We start from the raw sequence: 18,709 nt of genomic DNA on the forward strand, positions 1-18,709 counted from the left end.
CCAGATAAAAACCAACCAAAATATTACCGCTGCCGTTCTGTCTTCAAACCCATTATGTCATCAGTCAGGAGCCTGTTAAGTAAAGGCTTCTGCATCAGTCAGTCCCTCAGAAAGTAAACGTTTGCCAAATATATAACCGACTTCTTTACAATAACCTTGTATACATATCCAGGAAAAAACTAACCATTTTTTATTAATTACTTTTTATTGATCAGTTTATAATAAGCCGCAAGCTCGTACCCAGGACTCTTTCCTCTTCATTCGTGGATCTCGGCCGCTGCTACATGAAGGGAAAAGAGCACAGTTTCCCTGTATGGAACAGGCCGTTTCCCTGTAAGGAAATGTGATTTTATAAAACAAAAGGAAACCTACGTTTAGTTTGCAGTTAAAAAAAAAGGTATAAAGGATATATTAAAAATGTGACTATAAAATTCGTTCTCAAAAACACTCATTAAAAGCCCTTATCTTTCACTCCAGTTTGACATTTTGAAATTTTAAATACCAAAAATCCCTTAAAATCCTTCCCTTCCATCCTGAAGTTTGCGTATTAACGACAATTAAATAAGATAATAAGAATAATATTTTTTAACCTTCAAAGGTATTCCAGTGCTTGTTAATACAAACAAATTCTTTTGGAAAGTTTGTTACACAATTTGTCATGATTTGCTGATATTTTGTATTTTTTGCGGTTTTCTAGTTTCTGACACCTCACTGAAAAGTGGAGGCCTTCCAAAGAAGAAGCGATCTACCAACGTAAACTTTTTACCATATTGTAAAGGAAACTAAGCAATAAATTTCCCTTCGTGGCTTTGTATTTTGTTGGCTTCTCTCTGCTCACTTATTACATTAATTACTAATACCCTGATATACCCCAGTCACCCACGACATTTTTTTCAAAGCTGCGTTTTACATTTACAATGGTGGATGGGGAGTGTAGGAGGATGAAGGGGGACCGGTCTCCCCTCTATTTAACCCCGGGTTTCTAAATACTACATGTCAGCTGCGTTTTACATTTGCAGTGGTGGATGGGAAGGGTAGGGGGATGAAGGGAGACCGGTCCCCCCTCTATTAAACCCCAGGTTTCTAAATATTACTTGTCTCGACCGAAATTCGTGCTACAACAGGATAGAATATTACGACATTATTTGAAGCATTCAATTGATTTAATTTTAAGAATTTGTTAAAGAAACGTTTCTGAATCAAAGTTTCGACCCTCATCAGCACTCCTGGTTCTGCCCCTGAGCTAGTAACAGCGGAGATCCTGGAGTAAGCCCAGTACTCTCACTGATGAACTCGTATGCCCAGCCTTAGTTGAACCGCGAAGCCTGAGAACGAGAGGTGAGGACCTAGGATTTTACGCGATCCAGCAAAACACAGACGAGGACAACCTGACATAAGATAATATTATTAATATTGATAAATCACTAAGAAGAGAACATTAGATCTAATGTTCCCTTGCTAGTGATGGTGACCATTATGAAGGTTTAGCGATGAAAACTTGCGTAAATAAAGCATGAAATTAATCAGTCATAACTTCTTGAGTAGCAATCACATGACACTTTCCTTTCCTCAGATCCTCGCCGTTCATGACTCAGAGGAAATCTTAAAACCTTCAAGACGACTTTTGCTTCGTTAGCGTCTTGTTCCTACGTCCACTCTTCTCTTCATCCAATGAATGCCATTTGGCAACAGACGAAGATGAAGTCAGCATGGCATTCCAATGATCTACAGCTTCGTCGTTCGCCGTCGCTCCAATCGTTATCTTGCCTAGCAATCGCTTCTTTCCTCGTTCAGAGAAGTGCTTCACTTGAAGAAGAACGGCCACTTTGTGGAGGATTCGGTGCGGAATGGCAAAACTAAATGCTTCGTTCCACACGGGAGGGACGTCGTGTTTTTTCACTAGCGTGCTACGCTTCTTTAGCTTTTTATCACCCATCTTTATGTACACTTTAACCAATGGATCTGAATGAGGAACACAGAATGAATGTTATGCCCATGATGGGTTTAAGTATTGCTATGGATAATAACTGTAAGATAATTACATAGAAATTTCTAGAATTCTTAGTCACGCTGACGTGCATACCATGGAATTTTTTTTGAACATATCATTAGGTCACGTAGTTGCGATGTAATATTACCAAAATAGCTGCGTTGTAAGCTTCCAGTATGTTCTAGAATAGTTTTAAAACGTATATAAAGGCTCAGTCCTTTAGTGGTTGTGAGCTGTTGTTGTCGGGAGTGACCGAATGTTTGGAAAACTATACCGAGAGAGACCTACTGTGTATGTTCTCCATTTGGAGGAATTTTGAAGAAAACTGCGAGTTTGTGTCAGTGGTGAGCTAAGATATAGACTGTAGTGGGCTTAAGTGACCTTACTGAGGATGAATACTGTACTGCCTTTAAAATAAGCTCTTTATTAAGAATATCACAAGTTATTTAATGAAAAAGTCTAGTCTATAGGAGTATAATGTTCTTTCTTTCGGTTAGGTTGTACCGTAGCAGTCCTCATTTACCCGAAACTTCTCCCTTTACAATCTAGCATCAGTATACAGTGTAACTTTTCGCATATTTCGTGTTTCACGTCGATATGATGGAGTAGGAATTATCGTCCTTTAAACCTTTTCACCCTAACATCTGTTTGAATATTCTCCATACTGGACTCAAAAGGGTTAAGGAGGTCATATGCGATAAATACTTAAGCTGTACGGTGGGACTTCGTCAAACAGCACTAAAAAAAAATGAGATTTTTGTTTGAAAATATTTCTCTTTAGAAGTGACCTCCACCCAATTTCTTTACCGTGTCCAAACTGCTAAGCGTGCACCACCAGATCTTTTTCCATTGTCTTTTATAATATGACAAAGAATTCTTACTTCATCAAATATTCTACTCACCAGGTTTCTTATTTTTGCTGATTGGCCTTAAATCCCTCGCTTTCATCACGATTACTGTAAGTTTCTCAGATGTTTTGAGATATGCTAGGGACACTAGCAACGCAGGCCCCGGCATGTCTGATTCCACATCACGGGAAAATGTGACCGAGGGGCGATGTGGGGGGACTGTTTCTACTACCTGTTCCTCTGCCTATGGGAGAAAAGACAAGAGGACAGCTCAATGGAAAGCGGAGTCATTGCGGTGTTCATAGTTCGATGGTTTATAGCACAGTAGAAGATGAATGAGGGGTCATGAAATGGGAAAAGGGTGTAAGAACATGTAGCGCAGGTCAACCCTGAATGCCAATGTAATTGTGGAAAATTGAATGCCTAGGCCGTGAAATTAAAGCTGCGCTGAAAGTAGTAGAGTACGGCCTTGATTATGGAACGGTGAAACGGTAAAAAAGGCAGAGTACAACAAAGAAAACAAACAATAATAACTCAAACATAATGGATAAAACAACCTACCTGAGAAGTGTCAGGCTCTTCGTCTTCGGCCTCCTTTTCCTCTTCTTCTCCTCCTCCTCCCTCTACTTCCTCTTGTTGTTCTTGTTCTTGTTCTTCTTTCGTCTCTTTGCTTTCCGCGTCTACAGTATCCTGTGCATCCTCAAAATCATCTGTCCCCGTTCCCGTGGTCGATACCAGCGTCTCACCCTCAGTATCGACCTTTTCTGGCGGCGGACGCCTGGGTTTGAGTTTAATGACATCACGGAGGATCGTAATCTCAGTATCGGACAATAATTTTTTCATCGCAACGCTCACCAGAGGTACCGTGACAAATCCTATCAGTGTTGGGGGAGGGGGTGGTGGAGGCGGAGGAGGGGGTGGCGGTGGTTCTTTCTTCTTCTTCTTCTTCTTATCGTCCTCTGGGGGTGGTGGTGGGGGTGGAGGTGGAGGTATATTGGTTATCATCATATCAATCACTTTAAACGTCAGCGTCTGGTTTCCAAGGTCGTTGACGGGAATTTCGAACCGGAAGCTTTCGTATATGTGTGGATCGCACGTGGTGTGGTACACCTCGGACTTGATTTTACCTTCGTGACCGTACTTGACTTCGAACTCGACGACAGGATCCGGTGGTTTTCCCGTGGATGGACGCAGGGGAAGGTCGCCAAGACGAATTAAAGTCAATGTCAGAGTGGAGCTAAAAGGTTTGAAACGGAATGCAACAACCCATTTTTGTTAATCGCTAGTTCTCAAGCTCATAAAAAAGGTTAAAATCTTCTTTGGTCAATAAGCACTCAAAGGAAATCAGGCAAACCATCAAAAACTCGGGAAAACGCGGGCGACCGAGTCACGATTGGTTTTCGTTTGCGTCTGATAGGCTATGAGGATGGTGCGAGTTTTCTAAACCAATCACGAACCGAATTAATGCAAAATCAAAACGATCTCAGATTATTTTCGACACTCAATCGAAAATTGCTTTATACTGCATGTCTTTTTTAGCCCTGTGCAAAACAACCACAAAAAAGTTTTCTATTACACCGCGAAAACTCATAAACCTCACCTTAGCTGATAATAATGTAATGTAAATTCCAAACATCCTTTCCTTTCTATTGTTTCCTCCTAAGAATCAAACGATGAAATCAAAGCAAGACACAGTCAGGCAAAACAAAAGTTCGAAAGTATATCATAGGAGAGCTAACTTAATAAATAAATGATCTGATTATGTTTCTAAAAATAGGAGACAGATATTTCTCTCTTTTAGCAGAGCTGTTTTTAGGGAACATTTCCTTTGAAGAAATACAAACATTGCGTCCACAATATTCATGTGGGAGACTGGGACTTGAGTCTTATTGTAATGCTACTTAATATTGTTAATATTATTATTGTAATTATTATTATTACTACAAAATATGAAATATTTGCGAACCAACCAAAGTGGGTTTATTCTCGGCTTTTAGCTACGTGACTCACCGGTGGTATAACCGAAGTGGAACTAAGATCCATGTCTAGGCTATTCAGTAGGTAGTCATCTTGCTCCTCTTCTCTAAGCGGCGGATATACATCGTCGGGAGACCTGGGAACAAAAATCAGGTTCTTAATTTTGTTTCGTGAACCACGGTAAGGTGGAATTGAGCGATGGGAGGGTGGTTTGGTCGGTAGGGGAGGGAACGGCAAACATCGAATAACGACAAATGCTGTCTCGAAATTCATCGAACGTGCACTTTTTTTTTTTAAACCCAAGGCTGGTAGGTAATATGGCGGCGTGAGAACATCAGTGACCCACTCGCCTGCGCTTCGTTTTCCAGTTTTTTTTCCTTGCTACATTTTGACGTCATCTGTGACGTATCACAGAATAGACGCAAGGCAATATTATTCCTTACAATATCACCACTGAATCACACATTGATGTCATGAGAATAAAGGAAATGATCAGCAACTAAAGGAACTCGTGATTGTTTGACAAATTCTCCTTGTCAGCACCATAGTAAATGAACAGATAACAGTATGGAGAATATGAATATTGATGTTAGAGTGTAAAGGGTGAATGTCACTTATGCAAAGACCATAAGCACATGGTGACCGTATGGGACATTCGTTCGAAAAAAGATTTCCACAGGTAACCCAAACAATGTGAAACCGATACCTGATTGGTCGTCTTGTTTCAGGTTGCACAGGAATGCTGTCAAAATCCACCACAGACTCATCCTGAATCACAACAAAGGACTCAGGCTCCGCGCGGACGGATCGGCGCAATGGGGCACTAGTAGTGACCTTAGCAGCAGTCTTCTCTTTGCCTTTTCCCGCCTTTTTAGTCCGGTATGAGTAGTAAATACCCGAGACTGCTACCGTGGCGATCATAACACCACCAGTGATACCGAGAATTATTATTACAAGAATTTCCATTGAGCTAAAGTCTGCAAGAAGAAAGGAAAATATTATGTTTATGAAAAGCGAATAATGGTGGACAATACATGTTTCAAAGGGGCCACGGGAGGGATGAGTCGGGAAATTGTCATCTTTTGGTTGTATAATTTTTTTTGGTCGCGAGCTTGCGCAAATGTTGTTTGTTTTATTTTTTTCGGTCAAGCATAGAACCTAGATATAAGAAAGCACTTTCTCGATTTATTTTCTCAGGGGATGATGTTCTCCCAAAAGTTAACGGGCGTGCAGGAATTTTTCTGATGATATACAAGATCCATCGCCGGGGAGGGGGTGGGAAGAATTGTTGGAGGATTTGGTTGTGTCGCGGTAAAATTAACCTGATTCCCCCTCTAAGCCTCTGTAGTTATCAAATGATACCCCTAAATTGCTACACAGTTTTCTATAGTCACCTCTAGGCCTCTGTAGTTATCAAATGATAACCCTAAATTGCTAAACAATTTTCTGTAGTACCCTCTTTATACGCTGTTTGCAATGTTTGAGACGACTGATCCCAACTCCTTCCCCTTGAAAATAAATGTGATACCGCCAAAATCCTCTGAACCGCCCCTCCCTTCCCCCCTTCCCCACTCCGAGGCGAAAATTAATGACTGGTCTGTAAGTATATGAGAATTATTTACTATTAGTGACTGTTACTTTCCACACGCTATTCACGCACAATTCACGCGCGATTCACGCGTTTCATGCCATGCATAAAGGATATAGAATGTAATGCTAAAAAGTAACTTAAATGGACAGCATGGAATGGTTTGAAAGGAGTGTAACTATGTAACCAGGGAAGAAAAAAAAGCCATATACCTATAATGTTTTGCTAAGCAGTCAATGAACACACAGGAACCTTGACGTAAGAAGCACACTGTCTGGTTTAGTCTGCTTATCTTGAAACTCATTTCCATATTGGAAATATTCTTTCGTTCCAGTCCAATGGAAAATGTTGTTGATTTGCCGTCTTTACTATAAACACCTATTATTATCAGATATTGCGGGATTTACTCAACGAATGAATTCAACCTTGCAATCTTTGCAATACTCACTTTCTTAACATTTTCATTAAAAAAAAAAAGAATGAACCAGATTCTACAAGTGAAAATAATGGTAGCATTCGTGTTCTCGTTCCGCGGTTTCTCGAAGCACATTTTCAAGAGTTTTTCTGAATATTGAAGAATATATGTTGAAAGGACTTATTATTATCTGTATTCCACAAAGACGATCGCGAAGCCGCTGAGAACATGTTAAAAATGTGTTATTTACACTACATTTGTGCACGCGATTGTGAAAGAATCGAAGTAGCCTACAATTGAAAATATTAGCAGTCGACACAAAATTCTAAAACTGTTCCGTGTTGGCCATTGCTTCGAAACGACGAAGCCTTTAAGCTCACCTTGAAGACAAAATCCTCGTCTGTAAGCAGTAAAGTCCTTGTTTCAAAACATCTTCGCAGAAATTTTCAGTGTCTAGACGAAGGACTACCAAATCGCGATAATCTAGGACTTCCGCTGGTGCACTCGCTGCGAAAGTTTTAAATAAATAACAAGGTCTTCCTATTTTGGGGCTAAAAATTTTTCAAAATAATACTCATGATCCTATCGAAAAAACACGATTTCCCGTTAATTACAGTCCAGTCGTTTGACTTTCTTTACATATGTCGCAACAGCCTCCACAAACAAGAGGATTTATTTATCAAAACTGAACTGATCCGACATGAAAATAAAAACATATTCATTGTTTTTGGAAAATTGATGATAATGATAATTCTGTGTCTTTTAATTAACATGTATTTATTTGTGCATGGAGCTGGGAGGAAAAAAAGGGTCAATATTTTCAAAACAGCATATCCTATGAAACAATTGATAGGGTATGAAAACGGACGTAGGGATCGTAAGATTTTGACAAAAAAGCTTTGTAACACTTTCACTACAATCTTACGTTGGTTGTTCTCTGAATTTCTCTTTAGATTTTGAATTAAAGTGCTATGGGCGATTCACCTTCGATGGTAGATGATAATCCGTAAACAATTTTTTTATTATTTTAATAACACAAGAAACAAATAATTCTCTCTGCTGGATCACTGGAAGCTCATGATATAACGTACAACCTAGGGTTATTACGATATTTGTTGAAACGTAGGTGGAACAGAGGACGAGTTTTTAGTTTTTGAAATAAATTTTTTACTTCGAAATGAGATTATTGCTTAAATTCATTTAACTTCCTCTATAGATTTTGGATTTCAAGTGCTCGTGTCTTATCTATCCAAAAATATTTTTTGTTATATTAACTCGTTTTAAAATGAGTAAACTGCTTTATTTTTTCGAACGGGACAGAACCAAACAGAAACGCAAACTCTCAAAATAGCGCTCTTCTCACTGGACAAAATGAACATGTCTAAATAAAAACTAACCAAAACTATATCATCGAACCATCTTAACTTTAGCTATTATCTTAATTATCTGCCGCTCTCCACTGTAAAAAACAAATTGGCCTGTGGGGAAAAAATGCACTGAATTTCGACGAATCATTTTTTTTTCCAGACCTTGTGGATGAAGGAAACACTTTTACCTTAAGCTTCCCTCTTACAAGGAAAAATGTTAAAATAGGAACAATTATCTTTTTTTGTTTGATCATCTTTTGCAAACCTTATAGTGAAAAAAATCCAGTGAAATGAATAAAAATATAACAGTAAAATTGATTATGTTTGAACAGCAAACGAAAACGAAATCTAAAAACACTTTAGTTTCAAGATTAAAAATAAAGCTTTTGGTGTTCACCACAGAAAAATCCAGAAAAGTTACGATCACCGCACCCTACTTTATGTAATATTAAAATTCAAAACAACTGTATAATATAAAAGAACAATTCCAATCTCCTACTGTTGAGTATTCGCTTTCAAAGGGGAAAAATTGTATAAAACAAATCATCTAAAAGCAAAAGAAGCTTTTGGTGTCCACCACAGAAAAATCCAGACAAGTCACGATATTACCGCAGCCCATGCTTAAGCTTAAGTTAAATTTAAAATTCTAAATTCAGAAAAGTTATTACGATCGAATAAGCTTTTCCTGGAGAAAACGATTTTTCCCATATGAACATGCTTAGGTTTTTAATAAGATTTTTTTATGTAGAAAACTCTCTTTTATACGCACTCAAAAACTTTACAGCTTTAGATATCTGATTAAAAACTTTCTCTTTCATTCTCAATTTCTTGTTTATAGACAAATTCAAGAGAGTGTTTTTCTCTCTTAACAGGTTATGATGCAAAATGTAATAGCTTTACAGGGCCATGTGCGGCGCATACCCAAGTGAATGTATGAAAAAAAGGAGTTTCGAGGCCAATGGTGCGCGAACCTTTCTTGACGTGAAAAAGAAATCAGAGAGAGTACTCTCCTAAATTCCAGGGGGAGGGGGAGGGGGAGGGGAACTGGGAGACTGTCGCTTAGTTTGCGAATCCATTACGCATTGTTGCCTAGCGCGATTACACTCTGCATTAGTAACAAGCTAAAGAAAAGCTAAGATAAACCTGTGAATTCAGCTTGAATGATATGTTTTGGTCACTTCTCTTTCTCAGTCAATTATCTCAGCCCAAACACGCACATACTTATATGGTCTGTTTAGGAGTACCTCTCTTCCCCACCCCACCCTACCCCAACCCCAACGGCTTTGGAAATAGTTCTGTACACTTCGGACAAGTAATAACCCATAACCGCCCTTTTAGTGAAGACTAACTGAGGAAGAAAAAGGTTCAAGAAAATTCTTATTATCACCAGTTGTGTATAACATCGTATGAATTTTTTATCAGTGTATATCCGTTTCAAATGAAACTTAAAAAATTCAATTTCCTTATAAATAAACTCCTTTGAATGGAAATTAAAATTGCTCCATCGTAGTGCAAACAGAATAATAATACCTTTTTCAGCTCAGGAATGGGCTCCTTTCAGGAATAACTCTTAGGAATTGATGATGAAAGTAACGCGTGTGAAAAATTTATCAAAATTTGGGTCAACACCACGGGGCTGCTTGAGTGTTAGCGAAAAAGAATCTCGTACTTTAATTTGGAAAGTGATTTTTACATACGATTCTGGGATTTAATCATAGGGATTGTCAGGTAAAGGAAGTTTTTAGCTGAAATATTACGGCAAAAATATGTTCTTCTGTTCATGTTCAGTCTATCTACATCAGTTAATTTCTATGACGTCAAAAATCCCGGGTTTGTGGTTCACTCTGTCGGCTGAAATTAAAATTTTTTTCGAATGTATCATATCATGCGAATAACTTTTTCTGATACAGAGGGAAATTTCAGTAGACTTCAATTTCGAGCTGAAACTTGCACGAGCTTATTAAAAAAAATGAAATGAAAAAAAAATCCGCTTCAAATTAGCAAATATCTGCAAATAAAAATCGTATGTGTGGGAGAGAGTGTTTTCAAGCGAACTGCAGTCTCCTTCATTTATTATTTATAGCAGGCTGCGTTTTTCTTCGAGTTACATTAATCAACATTCTCTAATCAGTGACAATCTTTCTTCTGTATGTTATTCGAAGAATACGACTGCATTCTGTTTATTCTTTAAAGTTTTCTGTTCACTACTGAACTTTTAGAAGACTTATATAAGTTGTATTGATTATTATGCGCTCTTTCACATAAAATGTTCACCATTAAATACTACAAATTCTTGCAATTTGTAATGAAATATCGAGGTAAACCTCACAAATATCCAATAACCTGAAATTAGAATTTTGATCTCGGGCAGATAAATCAAACGAAGACCTGCAAGGGAAGATTTCTCCGACTCGCACGAGAAACGGAATCATATGTGAGCAAAGTAGCGTAATGCTGTAGTTGTTGACAATTTCTACAAGTCATTATGAAATCGGAACTTCGCGGTCGCCTTCCGCGGAGTTGTTATTTTAAACCTTGTATAACATACAGGTACAAACTGGCTTTTGACTTACCTACTTTTAATCAGTGATCTCTCAACTTTTTCATTCAACTTCGGGAACCGTTGCTTTCCCTTCACTCGTTATCTTTTTTCACTTCCCTTCTAGCGATCGAATTCTTTCGCGGAAAAGAGACTCAGGCCATCGTAGGAGCTTTGTCGACCCGCTTGGAAATCCCGTCACCTGTTTCAATCGATAATAATAAGAAGAACAAATGCGATCATATCGCTAAACTTACAAACACCTGGGAGGCATCAACATAAATCACAATACAGAAGCTTGTATTCACTTTACACGACGCAGGATAACTTAATTATGACTGGTTTTCAAAAGTTCTGAAATGAAAAATTTTGGACACAAATCAGTGACAACTGTTACAATATATGAAATCTGGATAGGATGATTAACATCTGTGGGAGGTTGAATGGAACTAATTTTGCGCGAAATACGAGTAAACAAGAACCATTTTCTGGCGTGGTTGACTGGAAGTCTTACTACAATTAGGTTTTGTTCGATTATTTACGGATATTTTTGTAGATCTTTCAGTTTCAGAGTTAAGTCGTAAAAATACTATCGCTCAAGGGCAGACTAAAGGTTCAATAGTGAATAAACACAATGGATTTAAAAAAGTTTATCTTACTGAAGTTAAGGACCTCTTAAAAAGTCCTCTTCGAGGGTTAGAGTGAGATGTTTATTTTGTTGTTAGGACCGACCGAGAAGTCCATATGGAGGATTAATTATTGACCTCGGTCGCGTTTCACAACTGAGAGGCAGCGAGGGCTGTACGCGAAACAAGGTTTATAAATAAGGTGTTAAGTGAATCCCTATGAGCATAATAGAGGGAGTGGTAATAGACATTAGTTAGAATTATCTATGCCCGTCACATTACAACAAAATGTGATTGATCACACTCGAGCTAATCTCGCCAATTTAAACACAGAAGATCCTGTGTTGTTTTACATTACAAGAATATTTTGATCTGTAGGAAACAAATTTTAAATACTGGTATTTTTCTTCGAGGCCAGAGCCCACTAGAGAGGTAATGTGCATAATCCTTTTTCATTCGTAAACAAGTTTTTGTCTTTTCTTAAATAAAGCGATATTTTTTTTCAGTAAAACAAGTATTGCGCAATTTCTAGCAAAAACATAAATTACGGCAGTCGAAGAGGAGAAAGCTGGCGTGATATGTTGCGCGATAAACTTGATAATTCTAAATAGAGAATTATGCATGGTGCGCGTGGTTATTGCATTTCTCTTCAAGAGAAATTCCAAAACTACAACCATGTATTATTTTGTTTAAAGTGTAAACACCATAGGCCTTTACTGACAAGAGTAGTCGACTTTATTAATGAATGAAAATGGTAAACGCTTTGCCAGTGATTCATCAAACTGTCAGAGAGATGAGTGACACGATGTCAGTAGCTGATTGGATATCAAAAACAGGAAAAAATTCCACATGTGCGGTTGAGGCTGGAAGTCCCTATAAAACACCGCAGTTTCTGTAATAGAAGGCGTTCCCGTTCATAAAATGACATGGTGGATCAGTTTTGGGTTCAGCTAATTAGGGTCTCATAAAGGGAAAAACAACTTACTAATCAGTGAAGTTTGACCAAAACCACAGCTTAGATTCTATTTTAGGCGAATGAAATACAACGCAACTTCCACATTGAACTGAACATTAGGTTAGATTTCTGCTGATCATTGCTGATATTTCCCTTTTCATCAAGTTCCATAGTGCAAAGTGGGAAATACCGTTTAGGTTTCAGTTGCATTTTCGGGGGCGTTTTGACCCTTAAACCACTGAGAGTGATTAGCATCTAATTTCTCCTTACAATATCACCGCTGAATCACACATTAAGGTTATGAAAGTAAGGAAAATAGAAACTATTGATCGAAAGTGGTTCGCTTGGTTGAGAAACAAACAAACAAACAAAAAAAACAAATTGGATGAGGCTAGGAACAGAAAGGAAGACATGAAATTCTTCTAAAGAAGGTGATTTGTGGGAAAGCTTGCACTAGCGTGTTCCCCTGCTAATTGCATTCTTCACCAAAGCGCTTCCGATCGAAAGTACTGGCTCGAAATTCAGATACAAACCAACTTATTCCGCTTTGGTCTTTTGCCCACAGCGGGAAGATTCGGTCGGACGATGATAAATGAAATGAATCATTTCGAGGGAATTATCTAGAAGTAATAAACAACAACTATTAAGAGTACCTCTGTCCTGCTCATTGTCACTAACTTTAGCCCGTATCGCGCAGAAACGTCTCGATAGCAATTTGTTTATGAATTCTTTCACCAAACTTTTGCGAAAGCAGGGCTCCTTGAGTTATAAACATAAATCAACCTCGTAAACCTATGACCTTCTCTTTGTCATCCGTATCACACAGAAAAGTCTCGAAAACAACTTGTTACAGTTGAACTCTTTTGCCGAATGTTGCGAAAATAAAACTCCTTGCCTCAAGATTGTTGTGTTCCTCGCTATAAATGCCTGCTTTTATCTTGCCTATGGTTAAATTTTATGATGCTATCGGCAAATGATTACATTTGAAAACATTTCGAAGCAAATTTTTTTCTAAGTATTTTTCGCATCAAGATTTACTTGAATTGGTAAAGAGCAGTTTTCGCGAAGTTTGTAATCTGACTGACTTGACTGCTAAACCGCTTCCGCTCTCTCTCTTGGTGAACTGCCTACGCAAGCTACGTAATATAAAACAGCAATTATACTCGTCAGTTCATCCCCTTTTGTCTGGCTCAATGATCGTTTAGCCAAAATAGATTCTCGGATTCTTTTGAAATCTATTTTACCACAAGAACTTGTTGACTGTCATTCTGTCATTTTCAATTTAGGTTGATCTCATGGATAAGCACCTTACTTGGCAAAATCTCCTTATTGCGTGCACAAAAAAGGCTCACTAGGCATTTAAATGTCCGATACGAATCAGTGAGCCTTTTGCCCATGCAAGAAAGCCAAGATGATTGAAATTCCGGATTAAATAGTACATCTTTTTGCATCTTTAGTTCACTTTCAAACACATGCCGATCACTTTGGACATCCGTTCTGTAAAAATCTTTCATCAATTAAAACCCTGATGTTAGACTATGCAAGTAAATAACGAATCTTTAGAAAGTCAGCTACAGTAAATCGAAGTTACAGAAGATAGCGCACAACTAATTAGCATATGAAGAGACTCAAAACGAAACGCCTAAAAGCACGATATTTCAGGACTGTTTGAACCGATGTTGGACTGTATAAAGGCGATTTACTCACATAAGAAAGTTCTTAATTGAAAATCTCTGTGGTTTCTCGGCTTTCCTCCTTATTTCTTATCTAACCGTAGAACGCGCCGAAGTTTCTTTGCAACAGGACATATTTAGCATAAATTATCTCGACGATTCTTGGCGGGCGATTCTTCAAAGAAAACTCGTAGAAAGAAAATAACTTCACCTCCAGAAACTCTCATGCGATCATCAAAAAGCTAAAATGAAGAATGAAGCGTCATTTTTTCATATTTGCTAAATATTAATGAAGTTGTTTTTTTACAACGTCTTCTGTTGCATTTTGTTTACACTAATTTATGCGGCTTACACAAAGTCAATCCCCATTGAACGCATGATTGAATCCTTCCCGAGGGTTCGTAAACCAGCGCGTCTTGCGCCAAAACCTATTTTTCACATCAGCTAAGCACTAAAAACACCCGCAGTTGAATGAAAATCGATCTAAACTAGTTTGAATGTAAGTGTTGCGGTTTAGTCGTGCAATAATATGCTTACAGAGGAATCACGGTTTCGACTGGCAAGTCGCTGAGCAAAGAAATCTGAGATGCCTTTGGATGGCTTTTAGTGGACTTTAAATTCCTGGCGAATCGGTAATTTATCAATGAACTATTGAAAAAGTCCTTCAACAATTCAAAGGTTTGGTTCAGAAAGGAAATTATTCTCTCAAATGTCGTTCAAAACATTTGGTCTTAACAGCTGAGAGGGGTAAATTATTTAACTTTAAGACAATAAAGATTGCTAAACAATAAATTGAAAAATTCAAAACTGACTCGAAGAAAGTCCACACTCAAACATAGTTCGCCTTTTAACTCACCTCAAAACACCGGTTACATCCTGAAATGTTGTATGACGACCAGAGGAGCTTTAAAATTCCGTCTCTTACGACAAACGTGTCCGTAAAGTGAGTTGATTGCTAATTTAAGGAGACTGAATTAATTGTCCACACTTGAATACTCTTACCAATGTTCGTTGGTAGTTATGAGTCACCTTTGTGGTCTTCTTTATGACTGTTTAACTCCCTAGGGTGAAACAAAGGCAAAACAAAATACAGGGAATTTAAGTCATTTTTGTGGGAAAATTGGTTTGACTTTGAACAAACCTGTAAATCAACCACATGCGATTTTTGCTCATTTTATTTCTTTGGTTCTACAGGAATAAGATCCTTTTTCGCTGAGGAAGACGGAAGATGGATGATTTTACATAATTCTTAAAAATTTATATATTCATATTTTGTGACTACTTCTGCGATTTCATGGTGTACAGCAAAATCGATTTTGAAATAAGTCTTATTTTTAAGCCATGGGACAGTCTGAATTAATCCCCCTTTTACAAAACTATTTAAAAAGTAAAAGGGGTAAGTTTCTAAAGAAACTGTGGTGCTGCGTCCGTGGAAGGTGTCACAAGATAAATGATGTAAATGAGCCACCGTAAATAGTTTCTAGAACTGGTGTTCCAAGCGTTGGCCCTTCGTCAGAGCGATCGACGAAGGGCTAACGCTCGAAAAGTCAGCTTTAAACATTCTTTACAGTGGCCAGTTTGCGTTATCAACTCAGTTGATAAACCAAATTATATTTAAACAGCACTCCAACGCGAAACTGTTTACGTCAATAGATGAACGTTTCCAACCACAATCTTGAGAATTTGAAGAGGTTTGTTTCTTTGTGTTCCTGTTTTAACGGGAGGAAAGCTTTGTAAATGCTGGCGTTGCAAAATCTACAGTCATTGGAATGACCACTATTTGTGATTAATAAACCTTTTTTTTCTATGTTTGGGAGTTTGGTAAGCTGTATTCCTTCGCATTTGTTCGATCGTCCTTGTGCGAATGAAGAGCGATTTACATCATGGTTTATCATTAAAGTTTTTAAAATTCTACCATCATATTTTACCTAGCAGTACCAATACTCACTGTAAATATATTTCTGTCACTGAAAGCGGCCCGTGATAAAATCCGTTAAACAGGTCATGTACTTCGTAAAAGATTTATCCATTAAAATATCTTTTATTTGATTATCTGTTTCCAAAGATTGGCAAAAAGAATCAATTTTACATAAAAATCAACTCTGGCTTTCTAATGAACTCTATTGCGTTGAAAATGAAAAAGGGCAGTAATTCTTAATTATTAAAACAAAAGAGTTTACCTTGGCGGGCATAAATGACTCTGAGTCGTGCCCGAAACATATTTAAGCCTACGAACCTAAACTGTATTGTTTTATTTCTTTCAAGTTATTGTAACTTGTAATTTTTTTTTCTGTGCTCACTGTTTCTGTTGTTTACACTAATTAACATCGCAGTCTGCAAGACTCACAAATGTTAATTGATTAGATTGCGACAGTGTTGGCTCTCAAATATTTCATGCAGCTTAGCGAAGTTTTTAAAGGCCAGTGCGCTTTGAAACGGGAAAAATATACAATTGATTCTGCTCTCAGATAGAGGAAATTAAAGTTTAGTCCCCGATTATGTTCAAGGAAAATCAATTAACGTCATTAATACATTCAAATAAAAATAAAGAAAAATTTGCGCGCTTTTTCAGCATATTTTGGCGGGAGCAATTCAATATAGCAGCCGAGGTTTTACAGATGCAAACAGCACCATCTCACAATTTTCGCTCAACGGTTTGAAATAAATTCAGACTGTTCAAATTCAGTGTTTTATCTTAATGGGGGTTTGATATTTTTAAAGTGTGCGTACGCACCACCACAACAAATATTCTGCATAATAAATTTAACAAGTGGGTGAAGGATTTACAGTCAAGAAGGTGAATTTTACAATACAATTGAGGTAATTTTGGAAATTCAGTCATTTTCATCACAGACATCACTAACAAGCTATGATTTTAAGTAGGCACTTCTTATTTTGCTTGTTTAAAAGCTTATCATTATTTCAAGTCACCTGTTTAATGCATCTTGAACTTAATTTGAAATATTTTTGTTATCTTTGCGCATCAGTAGTTGTGAAGTAACGCCGTAACTCCGTGCAGGAAGCGCCCGTTTCAACATCGATTTGAGCATGGACTGCGTAATAAAATCTATGTTTTCGTTTTCAGTAACCCCAATTTGCAAGCGAACATGAATATTTCACTTTCAGACAATTAGTAACTTGAATTCTGTCCGTTATAATGATACTTGACCGCAGATTACAGTCAATTTTTGGAGGAGCAAGTTCCCTAACCACAAATTAAGACGTTTAAATATCTTTAAGAAATTATTTTGAATAGACTGCATTAAAATCTCACCTGAATTTGTGCCGTGGCTTGTTGATTTGTGCGAACTCAAACAAAGACTTTCAAAACTGGCGCCATGTCTTGAGTTTGGAACATCACGCCTCAGTGAAGAAGCCTCGACATGGCGCATACAATGCTTTTCTGCGTGAAAGAAATTTTAATAGAATTTATTTAGGCAGTTGGCAGAAATCATATGCGTTGACAAAACTTTATAGTGATAGAGAACTCAACATGAAGAGGCAGGAATTTGAATATTGAAGACAATACAGTATCTTTTCTTTTAGACACGGTTAGATGTTTCGATGAGGTCTAATTGCCTTCCTGTTTCACAGGAAGGAAATTGTTTTAAATTTATAACGGATACTTACCAGAGTCAATTGTGTTTCGAATTGTATTTCTCGTTATTTCAGTGTTGGGAATATTTCTCAGTCAATCGACGATGTAACCTCTAATTCACCAAAACGGGTTCAGTCACACTTACAATTATGAAGATGAAATATATGGAAAAGACCTCGCTAAAAGAAACATATTCTTAAAACACATTAAGTCATTTTATCCATTTCCAATTCGCTTTTATTTTGCACCCTGGGTATTTTAAGTTGGAAGTATTTTTCTTCCGGTATTCCCTTCCTGAGCGAAGTCGATTTCAGAGAGCGTAATATCGATGTTTTACGCAAAAGATCTCAACACAAGGCCTTCTGAGGAATAAACTACCATAGTATGCCGTTTGGAAGATTTTTTTTCACCGGAGCCTCGTAGTGCATATTTTTACGTTAAAATCAATAACAAAAAAATAAACAGAAAAACTGGGCTTTACATTTGAGTTGAATGGGAACATCCTTTCTCTACCATATTGTACAGGGTTCAGTTATGAAACAACCGTGGACAGTTCTACGGAATTGTAATGTTAGCTTGATTTTACCGTGACCTCTGATGCCGTTATGCGCTGGCACTGGCATATTTGTGTGCATGTATGATATATACAGATACATATAAACATATGACGTTTGGGAGTCAAAACTGGCGAAATAACATTGAATGGATAAACTTTCTACGAATTCAGCAGTTTTAAATTAACGCCAAACATAAGAAATAATATCGAGGAAAAGCGCTCTCATACGAAGACTGAATTTCCTCGTTTGGATCGAAAAAAAATTTAGCTATTCAGAAAATGTTTGCCGGTTGTCATAACATTTTAGACATCGATCAATCAAGTCAATCTTTGATGTCGTCATCGCGACGGATTCTGTTTTTTATAAGAGAAAGTTCAACATAAACTAAGGAAAAAATCGAAAATCAGACAATCATGAAGTCCGCATAAACATAGAGCTGGTTCAACTTGCTAATCTAATTAACTATTACCTCTTTTTTATGCTCGCCTCGATAACATATCCAATCCTTCCAAAAAGCTTTGCGCAACATACAGCTGTAAAATCAGACAAAAATTTTCAGGCATAGCCATTGCATTA

The 18,709-nt window shown here is 37.5% G+C and overlaps 1 protein-coding gene across 3 annotated transcripts; it reads right to left on the reverse strand.

Annotated features, from left to right (window-relative positions):
• Positions 1-36: 36 nt before the first annotated feature.
• On the reverse strand, positions 37-17,376 carry LOC131776214 (synaptotagmin-2). Of its 3 annotated transcripts, none has more exons than XM_059092384.2 (9): positions 17,253-17,376; positions 14,835-15,039; positions 10,763-10,926; positions 5,522-5,792; positions 4,849-4,951; positions 4,439-4,497; positions 3,400-4,075; positions 2,893-3,082; positions 37-1,962 (listed from the first exon to the last, which is right to left on the reverse strand). In XM_059092384.2, the coding sequence occupies exons 4-9, from the start codon at positions 5,779-5,781 to the stop codon at positions 1,613-1,615; spliced, it is 1,638 nt and encodes a 545-aa protein (XP_058948367.2). In that variant the 5' UTR covers positions 5,782-5,792; positions 10,763-10,926; positions 14,835-15,039; positions 17,253-17,376; the 3' UTR covers positions 37-1,612. The 3 variants fall into 3 exon arrangements, with proteins under 3 accessions (XP_058948367.2, XP_066029747.1, XP_058948366.2); XM_059092383.2 differs by having other exon boundaries at positions 38-1,962; positions 10,759-10,926; XM_066173650.1 differs by lacking the exons at positions 10,763-10,926; positions 14,835-15,039; positions 17,253-17,376 and adding an exon at positions 7,199-7,312.
• Between the last annotated feature and the right edge of the window lie 1,333 nt (positions 17,377-18,709).

The sequence above is a fragment of the Pocillopora verrucosa genome, chromosome 10, assembly GCF_036669915.1.
Source record: "Pocillopora verrucosa isolate sample1 chromosome 10, ASM3666991v2, whole genome shotgun sequence".
NCBI classification, from domain to species: domain Eukaryota; kingdom Metazoa; phylum Cnidaria; class Anthozoa; order Scleractinia; family Pocilloporidae; genus Pocillopora; species Pocillopora verrucosa.